The sequence below is a fragment of the Hoplias malabaricus genome, chromosome 2, assembly GCF_029633855.1.
Source record: "Hoplias malabaricus isolate fHopMal1 chromosome 2, fHopMal1.hap1, whole genome shotgun sequence".
Taxonomy (NCBI): Eukaryota; Metazoa; Chordata; class Actinopteri; order Characiformes; family Erythrinidae; genus Hoplias; species Hoplias malabaricus.
In genome coordinates, this window is record NC_089801.1 from 44,861,623 (window position 1) to 44,877,630 (window position 16,008).

The following is a 16,008-nucleotide window of genomic DNA, read 5'->3' on the forward strand; positions in this document are numbered from 1 at the left end:
CACCCATAGTGTGAGAGAATAGTGATGCTTGTTTGATATAAATGTATTAAATGCTTTAGAACATTTTATGACTTTAATTATATGCATGTTTAAAAATGTAAAGGAATTAAACAGCAAAATCTTTTATTGAGAAAAAATAAACCTCTGGTTGCCATGGGGATTAGCTTGCTAGTGTTGCTGTCTTCACACTGCTCAGGTAGGCCTCAACGTAGTCATAGGTAAGTGCTTAGCTTACTATATTAGGGGCAGCCATTACCTGGTTGTTAGGGAACTGGGCTTGTAACCAGAATGATGCTGGGTCAATCCCCAGAGCTGGCAAGTCATGACTCCTAGTGTTCACTAGTGTGTGTGTGAAAATGTGTTTTTCACGGCACAGATTGGGTTAAATGTGGATAATAAAATTATAAATCCTCTGTGTGCAAGCATTCTAATTCTGATTCAAATGTTATGAACAATTACGATGAAATGAAGGGGGCACATTCACATAGGATTTTTGTTGGGTTGTCAGCTATAATGTGGGATGTAAGTATTATTATGAATATGTAAGTATGCCCAAATTTGATGCCTCCTATTGGTGGAGATTTTAAAAAACATGTAATCGTGTTCTTTTTGGTCACTTTATCACAACTAAATAATACGTGTTGAAATTTTAATACTGGGTTAACTTGCATGTGTTAACATGTTTAGAGCTTGTCGCATAGGAGTGAACCCTAAAAAGAGTCCAAATGCTGCTAAGGAACTCTTGCAAGGGAGTGGCAGGGTCGCAAATGGAAGGGGTTGGGATGATGAGGGAAGAGCTTTGAAGCTAGAGGTAGGAGATAAGCAGACACCAGAAGCAAAAGAGTGAGCTCACAGTTTTACCCCACAAGTTTTAAACTGTTCACCACAACAATTTAAATTAAGAAATTAGAGTTTAATTGTCATGTTAAATAAAACACACATTCATATTCAAAGTTTTGGGCATCTTCTTCAATACAATTTTGAACAAGGGGAATGTGTCAGAAAAACAGAAAGCACTTTTGGGAACCATGCTTACTGCACTATTGTCCACCTGTCTACCAGGTGGAAAATAAGTCAATCAATTACTGTTTCTGTGCTGTGCAACATCTTAATATAACTAACATCCACACAGGTCACAGAGAGTCCAGACTCACTGATAGTCCTCACCTGTGCTCTGGGAGAGTGGAGGTGCTTCATGGAGAGACCTGGTCCACAGTGTGTGGTGCTGGCTTTGATCAGCAGGATGCAGAGGTTGTGTGTAGAGAGCTGGGCTGTGGGCGTCCTGTGGAGGTGCTGGGAGCAGCTGCTTTTAGCCGAGGGGAGGTCCAGGTGTGGTCAGAGGAGCTTCAGTGTAGAGGAAACGAATCTAAGATTTACTTCTGTCCAACATCATCTTCACTCAGACACAACTGCACTCATGATAATGATGTGGGGCTAGTGTGTTCTGGTAAAGTATAAATATATATTATTAGTATATATATAATTTTTAAATGATTTACGACTGCAACTGGTTTTCACATGGTACAAACAGTAACCTGCCTTCCATTTCTTGTTTAAATCTTTATTGGTTTGCAGATGTTTCTCACACAATACACACAGTGACCTGCTTTTTTTCTGTAGAAAACCCTGTAATATCACATTTCATATAATAATATATATGTTTATTGCATGTAAAATATATTACTGTACATCTAACAGTGATAAAGGTACACAACTTCTTTGGTTCTGCACACATTTTCCTTTTTTCTGATGCACTGATCGTATTGGAGCACTTTGTAGTTCTACAATTACAGACTGTATGTATGTTTGTCTCTGCATACTTGGTTTGTCCCCTTTTACACCTAAGTTTGTCTATTTTTCCTGCTTCTTACATCTATAAGAACTGACAGTACCCTTGCTGAGTGATATACTCTGCCCCTGTGACATGTCCAACTTAATTCAGTAAATCAGTGTTATTCTGATGACCTGTCAGTGGATTTAATTTTGTGGATGATAAGTACATATATTATGCTCTGAATGTCCTGTTAGTAAATTAATATAAGAAAAGTCTTACCGCTGCAATGTGCCACATTTTACTGAGAGTTTTACAAAATCCTGTACAGTTCTATAAGGTCAGATCTCTGTGTCTCTCTCTCTCTCTCTCTCTCTCTCTCTCTCTCTCTCTCTGTGTGTGTGTGTGTTGTACAGACAGTGTGAGGTTGGTGGTGAATGGTAGCAGTCGCTGTTCTGGAAGAGTGGAGGTTCGTTATGAAGATCAGTGGGGAACAGTGTGTGATGTTGGCTGGGATATGAGTGACGCAGCAGTGGTGTGGGGAAAGAGCTCTAGCTGCTCTGGGAAAGTGGAGGTGCTTCATGGAGAGACCTGGTCCACAGTGTGTGATGCAGGCTTTGATCAGCAGGATGCAGAGGTTGTGTGTAGAGAGCTGGACTGTGGGCGTCCTATGGAGGTGCTGGGAGCAGCTGCTTTTGGCCGAGGGGAGGTCCAGATGTGGTCAGAGGAGCTTCAGTGTAGAGGAAACGAATCTCAGATTTACTTCTGTCCAACATCATCTTCACTCAGACACAACTGCACTCATGATAATGATGTGGGACTGGTGTGTGCTGGTAAAGTATAAATATATATTATTAGTATATATATAATTTTTAAATGATTTACGACTGCAACTGGTTTTCACATGGTACAAACAGTAACCTGCCTTCCATTTCTTGCTAATCCCTGTAATATCAGGTTGCATATAAATATTTTATATGTAAATTCCATTACCAAACACCAACCAAAGAAATATGGAGAGGAAAGAGTAATAATTAATTGTTTAATTTATTATATTATAATAGATAATGTATAATAGTGTTCTTGGCCTCAAAATTTACCCAAAAGTAAGGCTTTCACACAAAAACAACACACACACCAAATAACCAAGGACTGGTTTTGCAAATATAGCTGATTTATTAAATGAAATGTAGTTTACTATTGATTGTCCACTTATAATAAAATGAACTAAATCGATACATGAGGAAGAAGAAAGATATTACATCAGTGAGTTTTTCTATGATACCTACCCTAAATTCTAAAAGGAAACTATAGTTAATCCCAGGAATACAATCCACACCAACCTCTGAGATATGAAATGAACAACATGACCTTACTTTTTCTCTGAAGATTGTAGCATGGGAACTATATTTGAATGATTAAAATTAATTATGATAAATTAATTAAGTCATAATAAAGCCACATTATTATTATTATTATTATTATTATTAACCATCTAGTGGATAATGATGATAATACTCTGTTTTATGAGTAAATTCCAAACACATTTGGAAAAAGAGTGATTACTCATTAAAGGTTAGGTTAACTTATGTAAAACCCCTCTTATGAATTTTAATAATAATAATAATAATAATAGGAAAGTGATACAGGATGTGTTTGACTAAATGTAATCTTACTCTAAGGTAAGCTAACCAATAACTAAAGTATATATTTTATCAAAGGGACAAATAGGCATCAACTAATGAAAGTAATTTTGAGGCCTTACTGCCTTTGCAGTGGTGGTTGCTCAATCCAACCAAAGGTCTGGATTGGTCTGCATTGGTTGAAAAAGGGGGTCCAGACTGGGCCTTGCCGCTCTGCACTGGCAGTCTGGTCCACAGCTTTGTTTAGGTGTTCTCCAAGCAGGAGTGAGAGGGTCAGGGTTTCCACACACAGATGATGTCGCGGTTCTGGCTCGGAGGATAGACTGGAGACAGCAGGTGGCTGATAGTCGTCTCTATGGCTTATTCTTCCCTTATCTGTGGACTAATCTCAGATGTGACTTATTCTGGCCAAAAATAAGTTTCACATGTTTAATTTACCCTAGCATGAACACTTCACTGGGCAGTAATGAAGTTTACTTTAACTTTCAATTTAATATAATTTGAGCACAGGACTGCTGTTTTGTTCTATTTAATTATCGAGTCATAATGTTGAACACTGCGTCACTGAGTCCTTTTCAGGCTGAGCTGAGCTGAGCTGAGCTGTGTTCTTCTATATGTAGCCCTTGTCTTTGTTGGGGAGAGACATATTGATGTGGGGCCAGGCAACCACAGAGCCAGCTGTGGTCCTGTGTGTCAGGCACCCTGGGGTTCTTTGGAACAGTTGGCTAGGCTAGCACAGCATAGTGAGTGGCAGCGTTTGGGATGCAGAGCCGTTTCATTGAGCATTTACTGTTGAAAGCGAGTGATGGGCATGTGAGAGACTCCCAGTAGCATTTGTTGTCTGGGCCTGAGGTGGTGTGTGCCACAACGGCCATGTTCATTATACAATCCGGTGCATACAGTGGTCATGTAAGGGGCTAAACTACCTGCCTGCAAAAGCCTAGCCTCTGACCGGTGTGGTTGTTTTATTAGCACAGGTTGATCGCTGTGTAATTATCACCCCTAAGTTTGAGTTCCAGTTATCCTGCTGGGAGCTGATTGATATGACAACTGGGTTGCCACCTGCTTTTCTCTGGTGTTTTTATCAGGGTCTTTCCTCAGTGTCTTTTATTGTTATCTTTTATATCTGGTGTTATTAACTTTGCTGCTCAAAGGAGAAAATTTACAAGGCTAATTGTGTGGCGCAGGGAGGTTAACATGGGGGTTTCACTAGTGTGACTGAGTGTGAGTGCCATGTGATTACAGAGCATTCTTATTTTGATTAAAGCCTTTTTTCACATGTGTTATTAAGGATTTCTTTTTAGTCGGAATCCCAACTTCCACAATTGGCCCAATATTATTATTATTTTTTAAAATTTCTTATTTTCTTTTAACCCAAACTGACATTGATGATACAACTTCTAGAATAACTAATAAAAACCCTTTTTTGGTATTTTTCTAAACCTGTGTTTCGAGATTATTTAACACGGAGCTCTCCTTTGCTCCAGGCCTAAACCAAGGGGTAGCGTAGTCTGGCATTAGTACATAGTGGGCGCCACATGTACCTGAGCATCACATTCTCTCTGAGCATCAAATTCCCCTCTCTTTCAGAGCTCTCGTGCTGCAGTCTTATGGGCAGTCCTTTCATACCTTGTGATTGGCCAGAGTCCATAGGCTGTGTCTCATCTCAACACAGAGAAATTATTAATTTGACATGTGACCATTTTGTGAGTAGAGTCCTGAGCCTAACATGAATTTATCAATGTACTTATTTTAGCTTGTGATGATAATTGTGAAGAAAACCCATTTTATATTTTAGTACCTATTTCTTTTTTGATGAATCACTTATTATACGTGTGTTATTATACGTTACTGATGACATCCTAAATTAGTAGAGATAAAATATAGGAGGAGTAATGCAGGATCATGCGCATTAATTTGAGGAAGGGATCCCTTCCTGGTTACAGACGCTAGAACACACACATGCATATTTGTCTTCAGATATATAAGTATGTATATATTTTGGAGTATATGAATGTAAAAAAGAATAAAACAATAAAACGTTCCTTGAGGTAGTGTGGCATTGTCCTTTGGAGTGTCCACTTGAGAGCGTTGTTGGTCCATGCTTGTTCCTTCAAGTCTCAATTTTAAATCATTGAGTTTATTAAGCTGAGGTTCCTTAACCACAAGTGTGTTTTTTCTTTCTAAGAATAGTGAAGTGCATAAATTAACATGTCTCTGTATCATTCCTTTGAAATTATGACCAAAACAATATCTCCACATTTGGGAACAAATCATGAAATCTGAAAGCTATCTAATCTTGTGACATAAGCAATATTTAAAGCAATATACAGAATACCGAACTGCACCTGAAAAATATGTATATAGTAAGTATGCATAAATGCAAGCATTTGTTACTCTGTTTGTGCAACCTACATTTAAACATGGTGACATAAACAACATAATAATATAAACTTTGTACATATGTGCTTCCCAGGACTGTTTTAGGAATTTTCTTTGAGAAAGCTTAATTAAAATGTGATATAAAAGATTATGTTAACACAAAGTAATATCATTCAGACTACAGGAAATGTTGGTACACAATTCCTAATCTAAAGGCACACCTATAATATCTAGAGGTGGGCAGCTCTGATTTCAACCCTGTGGATGCGCTGGTGGTTCATGATTAAAATGTTATTTAATGACATAATTATAATTCCAGTTCTGCTTTTATAGATACATCATTCTTGCCCTGTTCTATATCTGCACATGAAATGGAACACATAACAAGTTGTATGGTTTTGTAAGGAGTTCAGTAGTTTGGTAACAAACTACATTTACTCACATTACTGTAATTCAGTAGTTTTTTGTGTACTTGTACTTTTTAAGTAGTTTTTTGCTTTATAATGCCAAGTGCTCTTGACATTGGTGGGGACCTATGAATTTAACCTGCTGTATGCTGTACGAAAAAATAATTTCGCTGCCATCCTCACTTGCTTTTGACACCCATGTGTCACCCACGTTGCACCTGAGTCTTGCACAGTAATGCCGCTGTTCCACTGCATGGAACCTACATGACTCTACTCGACTCAACTCAGCTCTTTTGCTTTTCCACTGTCAAAATCTGGTACCTGGTCCCTGGAACAGTGTCAGTGCCAAGTGCCAAGTAGGCACTAAATGGTGATGTGTAAACTCTGCAGAGCACTAATTGGCCAGAGAGACATGTCAACCACTCCTTTCTTGCCGTTCAAACGCTTAGCTCTGCTATCTTTTATTTCTTTACTTTTTATTTTTTCAAAACCTCCTTGTTTTTCTGTGATAGAGTATATGAGCTTTTAAATATACACAAGTCAGCAGCACTACGATGTCACGGCTGAGCAGGGAGAATGAGTAGACAGACGTAATTTATTTAACAAAAGACAGAATTAAAATAAACACTGGTAGATACAGGGAAACTGGACAAGACTAAACTATGCACTAAACAAAGACAGACAGGGAAGAGCCATGAACTGGGGTAGACGCGTGTAAACAGAAAGAAAGAAAACACACATCTACGCACACACCACCAGACAAATGAGCACTCAAACCACAGGGGTATATAAGGAAAAGACAAACGAGGAACACCTGGAGACAATTAGACAGAGGCAGGACTAAGGCGGGACTAGGGCGGAGATAGGAACAAGAACAAACAGAGCCATGTGCTACATGAGCACATGATGGGGAAAACAGACAGAACAGGGCCAAGGCATGACATACGAAGCCATAACTGGACATTTTCTGCTTTTCATACTTTTTAAAGTAGTGCAATTGCTCTAGGAACCAGGACAGTTTCAACAGGCTACAGGCAACAGGAAGAAACTTGTGAAATGCCTCATCATTTTGACACGTGCTGTCAGAATTGTTACGGATGTCTACAGAGAATGACAGGTTTGGAAAGGGGTTTTTCAGAGCCTGCTATTAGAGTTTAAGGACTGACATTTTGGTGCTGTGCAAGGAGGAACAGAGAGTGGGAGTATGGGCAGCAGACAGCGAGCTGAGGACTTAACAGAGCAGCGGACAGTGGGGAGACACAGATCCAGACTAGAGGATCGTGTGGCTGGCAACACTGCCGTGAATACAGCTAGAGACGGACAATGGGTGCGGCTGGACCTAACACTGCTGCTGAGTGATCACAGCCCAGAACAAGGCTAGAATATCGGTCTTACTCACTTCAGATTTGGACCACTGCATGCCCTTCATGAGAATCACAAATAAAGTGAACAAAACACAGAAAGTGCCAGAAGTGTCAGCTGGTCACAACACATTAACAAGCTTACAGCAGACACCCTGATCTTTGGAGATGACACTGTTAATGGGGTAAAAACCCCAAAACTCATAGTGTAATGTGAGCCAAACATCACAGTCCCTGAACTGAATGCAAAGCTTCCAGCTGTGCTGGCTGAGTACACGACTTTGAAGCGGATTATTGTACATGTTGGAAAGAATGACACTGTCAAGCAGGAGTCTGACGTTTTAAAAAGAGACTTTAATGACCTCTTTAACACACTCATCAATTTCAACATACAATCTTTCATCAGTGGACCTTCACCTGCAGGAAGCACTAATATGTTCTCAAGTTTACTCAGATTAAAAGCTGCAGGCCAAATGGACTGGACTTCATTGACAACTTTTAAAGTGTTCTTTGGGAACTTTTCAGGAGAGATGGACTACACACAAACAAGAGGGGTGATAAACTTCTGACAGACAACCTCATTTTCTCAGTGTGCAATTTATCTACTTCTCTTGGTGGTGGCATATCAGCACCAACATTGAGGAACTCTACTGTACAAGCTGATGACTCCATTTCAGAACCAGAACATCCTCCCCTGACTGAGGATGACCTGAGGGAGCAGCAGACACTGAACATGAGTGGCAACAACCATTTCTCTCAGCTGCCAGAGACACCAAAACCCCAAGAGGAATCCTCCATGTCCTCTATACCAGAAGCTGGTATCGGCTGGGACAAGGCTGTCACTTTCCCTGTCGGCCAGCCCTCAGGTGCAGAGAAGAACCACCCCAGCTTCTACAGCTTCTTAGTTAAAATGTCAGAGTTCAGTACTGTTAATAATGAAATTTTAATTGACACAGTCATCTCAAACCATCCACTTGATGTTTTGACACACTACCAAGCAAATTTTTAAAGAGTGTGTTTCATACTATTGCACCAGACTTACTCCACATTGTAAACACTTCACTCATGTCAAGGGTTTTTCCGAGCTCACTAAAAATAGCAGTTGTAAAGCCTCTTCTAAAAACAGAAAAATTTAGAATCATCTCAGATAAGTAACTACAGACCAATTTCTAATTTACCATTCATTGGCTTAATCATTGAGAAAATAGTTTTCAGGCAAATCCCTAGTTTGCCTAGACAAATTCCAGTCCTGGTTCTGGTCTAATCACAGCACTGAGACTGCTCTAATTAAGGTAAATAATGACATTCGCTTAAATACAGTTGCTGGAAAAGTATCCCTTCTATTAGTACTTGACCTCATTGCTTCCTTTAAAACCATTGACCATAAGATTCTTATACATAGACTCGCAAACTGGGTTGGACTCTCAGGAACATCCCTAAAATGGTTTGTTTCATACCTGCAAGCTAGGAAATACTTTGTAGAAATAGAAAATAATATTTCAGAGAACATGCCCCAGGGTTCTATTCTTGGTCCACTTTTATTTAATATATACATGCTTCCTCTTGGCCAGTTTCTTCCAAACTATGGGTTGTCCTATCATAGGTGTGCAGATGATACTCAGATTTACATGGCCCTGTCCCCAAATGACTCTGGTCCATTTGAATCATTATGCAAATGACTTGGACACATCACTAACTGGATGGGACATAACATTCTAGATTAGATTAGATTAGATTCAACTTTATTGTCATTGTGCAGAGTACAAGTACAGGGCCAATGAAATGTAGTTAGTATCTAACCAGAAGTGCAATATATAACATTATTTACATAATTTACATAAAGTGCAGTTGTGATTATTTACATAAAGTGCAGTTGTGATATACCATTGTGATTATGGAAGTTAAAGTAACCATATATACATATTGAAATATAAAACATGTAAACAAAGTAACATTGTGTAGGTGATGCATTATGTACTGAAGGATGAATGAAATTTACAGAAGGTGCAATGAAATGATTGTGCAATGTTTATTTAAAGTGCCTGAATAGTGTTCATCCGGATAACAGCCTCGGGGAAAAAAACTTTTACGAAGCCTGTTAGTGCGGGAATGGAGGCTCCTGTAACATCTGCTAGATGGTAAAAGACTGAAAAGTCCATGATTTGGGTGGGTGACGTCCTTGACGATATTTGTTGCCCTGCCCAGGCAGTGTTTATGGTTGATGTCCTCGATGGTAGGTAATTTGGTGCCTATGATGCTCTGTGCTATTTTTACCACCCGCTGGAGAGCTTTGTGGTCTGCAACACAGCAACTGCCGTACCATACAGAGATGCAGTTGGTAAGTATGCTCTCGATGGTACAGCGGTAAAAGTTCACCAGTATCCTGGGAGACAAGTGAGCTTTCTTCAGACTCTGAAGAAGATAGAGGCGCTGCTGATAAGGTGTTATTACTATAAATATCTTAATGGTGTAGGGCCAGTGTATTTATTAGATCTGCTACAGAGAGATGAGCCGAGCAGAGATCTCAGATCTTTAGGAACTAGTCAGTTAGTCCTACCTCAGGTGAAATCTAGACATGGAGAAGCAGGGTTTAGCTTCTATGCCGCCCTTAAATGGAACCAGCTGACTGAGAATATTAGAAGAGCCCCGACTTTTAAACCAAAAGGAAAAAACATTCCTGTTTGAGCAGGCTTACAGCTCAGTCTAAAATACTCTGCACTTTTTATTTGGTAACGGCTGTAGTGTAGTAAGGTACACCACAAATACATATAATTTGATTTTTATAATTGTTTTATAGCCTTGACCTTATTCAAACTCCTCCAACCTCTGATATTTGACTGAGTGAAATTAATTAAGATTTATAATTGGCTTAAGCAATTAAAACATTAATAATTAGTTTGAGAATGAATAATAATCATGCTAAAATGAGTCCGTCAGGATTTTCAGGAGAATAACGAACAAACTGCAAACACTGTGATTTCAAATAATGAGAGTTTTATTAACAAAGAGAAAGATATTTAATTAACATAGCACAACCCTGTAATCTCACGGTGTCCGGTAAGGGGAACTGATTCGAGCTTAAAGGTGAGCTAGGCGCTTCTGGCTTGTGACTAAAGTTGCTAACTAAGGTTTAATTAATACAAAGTTTATCAAGAGACTTAATTCGGTTCTCAGCTCTGGAAATGCATAAGTTTAGCTTACTTTTCGTCGATTCTCACCACTCGTTGCGTACAAAGGCTCTCTGAGGTCCTGGGAGTTATGGCGTCTTGCTTGATTTCGCGGTCTCCGAAGTTTCCAGGCTGAGTCCGCATGGAGGCTTTTCTTCGTCGGTTGAGTCGCCTTGGCGTACTCGGAGCATGATGACGCCGGCGGCAGAATCCTCTGGCTCAGTGTCGTGAGTGGGAGCGTCCAACTATATGGACGTTTGGACGAAAGTTCCGCTGGTTGCTGCAGTTCCAGAACTGAAACCGCTTCAATAAACTCACTTATTCTAAGACTTTATGGTGTCTCGGCAGTGTTTCCTTACTCTGGCCACGAATAAGTTCACCTGCTTCGATCAGTCGTGAGATTAAACTTAGATTGGGTTATAAGACATAAACACGATTAAGAGAAAAGAAAGATATTCAAATTACTCGACGTATTAGTAAAACTTCATACTCTTAGCTAATTTCGAGACGTCTCTCGTAAGCTTTAAATGAAGTCTCTGAGTTTTTCCTTTGTTTCGTCGTTGTCGTGGAGAAGAGAGTGTTTGTTGTTCAAAGTTTCTCGTCGGCGTCCTCTCTTTCCAGCTTTCTTTCGTGGTCCGTTACTTCTGTAGAGTCCTCGCAACTCTTCAGAACTTCGAACTGAATGTGAGCAGTCGAGCTGCTGTTTTTCAAAGTCAGCGCAGTCACGCCCTAATGGAAGGCGTCCTCTTTTTGATTGGACGCGAGTTCAGGCTCACGTGACTGACTCCATGAGACAGAAAAGTGGGAAGGCTGGATCAAAGATCTTTTAAACAATAAGTAATAAGATAGACATTTCCCGTATCGAAATTTCCTATTCGTATTAGTAACATACAATAATGAGTATACTGGGTTATTAATATCAAACAGTTACATAAGGTTTCATCTTTATGTCCCATTCATGACGATACGCTGGAAAAGTATATTAGTTCGTTTAATCCTATTCAGAGGTAGGATTTCTCTTCATGATAGAAACAGTCCACAATATACACATTTCATTAGGAGGTAGGCATTCATCTGAGGGTACAGAAAGTGACATCAATACATTTGTTTAATACACAAATAATTCAGAGTTCGACTATTTTCCGTCATGGTTTCCGGCGACTCCGAGCGAGGCGTAGTTTCGCCAGTGTCCATTTGGTGTCGCTGTTGGTCCAGGCGTTGGTTAACGAGAGGTCAACCCGAGTTCAATCAGTTTGACCATCTGGGCTGTCTGTTTAGTGGTTCGAGATAAGGATTGAGACATTGAGGTGCCACTTTGTCCCAAGCGGGATTATAACCCTTCCTTGTGTTTGAGGTCCCTGTCTCTTAAAAGCATTATAAAAATTGGTTATCTCGACAGTTCCTGTTAGTTAAAAGAGAGAAGGGGGTTGTTGGGGCCATGTGTTACTTTAAAGTGTCCTTCTCAAGTCCTTTGATGTTTTAGATTGGGTGTGTGTGTGTGTGTGGGGCTGCTATGTTGCAGACGAAAAGTCTTCTTCAGAATGGAAAAATTTTAATTCAAAACTTTTCATTTCTTCATTTCGATCTGTCCAAATCTATCTTCGGTATTCATATTTGGCCCATGCTCCACTACATTCCCCCCTTTCTTTTCAGTTTTATGGTTCGGCAGGGATCATGGAGCTGAAAAGAACTTTTGCTGTGGAGGAAGGTGAGATCAGCAAGCATATTCAAACACATTTCCAGAGCTGATGTATTCCTATTAATGTATGGGTGTATATGGAATGTGTATGTTTGCATGCTGAAGGGATTCTAATTATTTAGGGGTAGGTCTTGTTCAAACGCAACCTCGAGGGCTGATTCTTCGACATGGCCTTCGGCTTCATATCTAAAACTTGGGGGTTCACCTCTCTGGGCTCTTTTATGTCTGACGAATTTGACCATTTTATTAGACCAAGTTTCTAACCTGCTCTGGAGGGCTTGAGTGCGTTTGAAATAGAACCAGGCTATACCAAAGGTCAGAAGATATCCTAATCCTACCAGGGTAACTAGTAAGGTGTCTGGGGTGGACCATGCATAGGTGACAGGCTGAACTGGCCATAGGGGTTGAGACGACAGTTCTCTAAGGGTGTTATCTATGGGGGTTAGGTCAATGACTTGGGTTCCCTCATATTCTAGGCGAGTTAGTGTTTTAGTATCTAGCTCGATGGTGTGTTTGGAGAAGAACTCTGAGATTTCTATGTCGCTCTCATATTGGTCAGGGTTTAGGTGATACAGGGCCAGGTCTCCTACATGTAAGATTGCGTTTACGGGGACGTCTACCCAGTAGGTTTGGCTAGGAAGGAGTACCCTTTCTGAGGTGTCATGTTGATCATAGGTTAGTAGGGCCTCTCTAAAGGGGGTGTTAACCAACCAACGATTTCCAACAATCTCAGCTTGAGTACTGGTTACCAAACGTCGGGGCGTAACGACTACCGGGCATTGAGTATTACTCATCATAGGCTTGAGGCCACAGATCCCATTTGCGCTGTCACGAATGAAAGGTTTGCTAGGGCACAAGTAGTGAATGTCTTTAGTGAGTGTGCACATAAGCAAATTGGGTACCAGATATAGGTCAGGGTTATCGTCTTGGTATGCTACAAGAGATGTTGTTTTCACACGAACGTAGGCAGAATCTTGCCAGAAACCAACGTTGACAACATCTTTCAAACGGTATATGTTTTCAGGCGCCATTATGGGAAGGTTAATAATGAATGCTAATTCTCGTCTTGAGATTAACATAAATTGGGATGGCGCTACCTAAGGTATAGGCTAGGTGGCCTGGAGGTCGATAACTACTTCTCGAGTTGCTGTGGATAAAATCTCCTGTACTAAGGATAGAGGCACCAGGTAGGGAGGAATTCTTCCCATGGCTAGGCTATCTACAGAGGAGCTGATTTCTTGTAGCATATCAGACAATAACATATTCACAAGCTGGATGTGGGCAAGGTCAAGTTGTACTACTGAAAGCATGGAGTTTACCGTCTGGAGCGTTTTGTTCAAGGCGACACTGTGAGCGTTGAGCACTACGACGGTGCCACGTAGGGTTTGCCCAATGGTTTGCAGGTGCTGCTGCTGTTTGTCTAATTGGGTTTTAATGTTCGGAATTTCCGCTTGCAATTCCCCTACTTGACGTTTAACAGTGGCTACATTGACGGCATTGACGGCGGACGTTCCGAGACTCAGTAGTGATCCCACAGTTGCAGCTGCCATTAGCAATCCGCCTATGAAGCGTTTAGGTCGTTTATTAAAACCATTTAGTTCTGATTGCGTCACGGTAAACTTTTGTAGCTGGCGGAGCATGTGAGTTACGTCGGCTTCAGCATGGCTGATAGCTTCCTCAGTCCATCTAACTCCATTCCGGCCAGTCTGCAGAGTGGTTATCGGTAGGTTTTTGCTACACGCTTCGGCGGGATTCAACCGTACAAATACTCTCTGGGTGTGGAGGCGGCAATTAGTGATTAGCAGTCCCGGCTGGTCTTTCAGTATTATTCCTGAGTCAGGACCTGGTTCGATCACTTCAGGGAGCACGGCGGTTCCTAGGGAGCCAACGATCAGGAGAATGAGCAGCGGGGCCATCCTACCGGAAGAGATGCTCATGGTTAGATTTAGGGTATTTACGGCGAGTCGTTTAGACAAATTATAAAAATTTTCACGATACCCCCCTTTTGATAAAAATTTCCTAGGGTAAGCACTCTACAATAATTGACGATGAGGGACTAGGGTCTTGCACCCTGAGTGTCCTCAGTCTGGTTAGAAGCTCGTTGCCTGCTAAAGAGTGAGAGAAAAAGAGAAAAGGGATAGGAGAACTAAGGTGTGAGTAGAAGGTTATAGTTGTTTGTTAACTAACACCCTTCCTGCCTTTGGTTCTGTCGTTTATGATCTAACACAAGCGTTAGTATCCCCTACAAGTCCCATGGGGGTTGTGTGTGGTCGGATTTGGTTGCGGTGGACCCATTTGAATTCGGTACTGCCCCGAGCTTTGTTTATTTTGATCCTGTAAACAACGGGGGACAGTTTGTCTGTTATCTTATAGGGACCGGACCATCGGGGTAGGAATTTGCGGGCCAAATTCCCCCCTGTTTTTCGCGACCTTCCAACAGGTTGGACAAAGATGTAGTACCATACTTTGTCCCCTATTTGGAGTTCATCGTGGGATGCTTTGTGATCGTAGTACGTTTTGCGACCTTCTGCACTTCTTTCCAGTTTCTGCTGGGCAAAGGCGAAAGTAGCTTTGAGGTGTTTCTGCAGGTCCTCCATATACTGATGAGTGGTGTAGGCTACGGCTATGTTAGCTTCACCTGGCTGATATAACAGATGTAGAGGCAGAGTCATTTGTCTCCCTGTCATCAACTCAAAGGGTGAGACCTCGACCGCGTCGTGTGGGGTCACCCGTATGGCCATCAGTACGAGGGGGAGTTTGACATCCCAGTCTCGTTGGTTTGCTGCTACGTACTTTTTCAGTATGCTAACAACAGTTCGGTTGGCTCGTTCTACCTGACCTGAGCTTTGAGGATGGTAGCTAATGTGAAGGCTGGCTTTTACTCCTAAGACTTGCCAGAGCTGCTGCATGACCTCAGCTGTGAAATGTGTCCCTCTGTCAGAGTCGACACGGCTGGGTAGGCCAAACCGTGAGAAGACATGGTTCATCAGTAAGTATGCAGTGGTTAGCGCTGTGTCATTCGGTGCGGGGAGGCATTCTACCAATTTAGTGAATGCACACGTGACTGTGAGGAAGTACTTGTTACCTCTTACTGTTCAAGTGAGTGGTCCAACCCAGTCTATCTGGAGGTTTGACCAAGGGAAGGATAATCCCTTCTTTTGCAAGGGGGCTCTATGAAGAGGATTTGAGGGTTGAAATTGGCAACATACCAGACAGCCTTTAATATAGTCAGCCACATCTTTTACCATGTGGGGCCAATATGCCACCTGCCTGAGCGCATGGTGTGTTGCTTTGACCCCTTTGTGTCCCGCAGATGGGGAGTCATGGGCGTGCATCAGCATCACCCCCCTGTGGCACTGAGGAACCACGAACGTAGGTGAAGTGTGCGAGTCAGTGGCATGAACTAGCAAGCCTTTGACGACTTGGAGGGACGCTCTGGCGCCGTATAGGTCTTTAAGGCCTGGTATGGTGTCAAGATCTTGTGCTGCGATGGGATTAGTAGATGGGTCAGAGATGTGGCTAAGCACTTTAGAAATGGATGGGTCTCGAGCTTGGAGAGCAACTAAGTCAGCGTCCGA

The 16,008-nt window shown here is 41.5% G+C and overlaps 1 protein-coding gene across 1 annotated transcript in view; it reads left to right on the forward strand.

Annotated features, from left to right (window-relative positions):
- The first annotated feature begins 2,288 nt into the window (after nucleotides 1–2,288).
- LOC136676776 (deleted in malignant brain tumors 1 protein-like) overlaps nucleotides 2,289–16,008 on the forward strand; it is a 50,779-nt gene continuing 37,059 nt past the window's right edge. Inside the window, 1 exon segment of the mRNA XM_066653998.1 lies at nucleotides 2,289–2,604. Coding sequence (XP_066510095.1) covers nucleotides 2,289–2,604 — 316 coding nt within the window.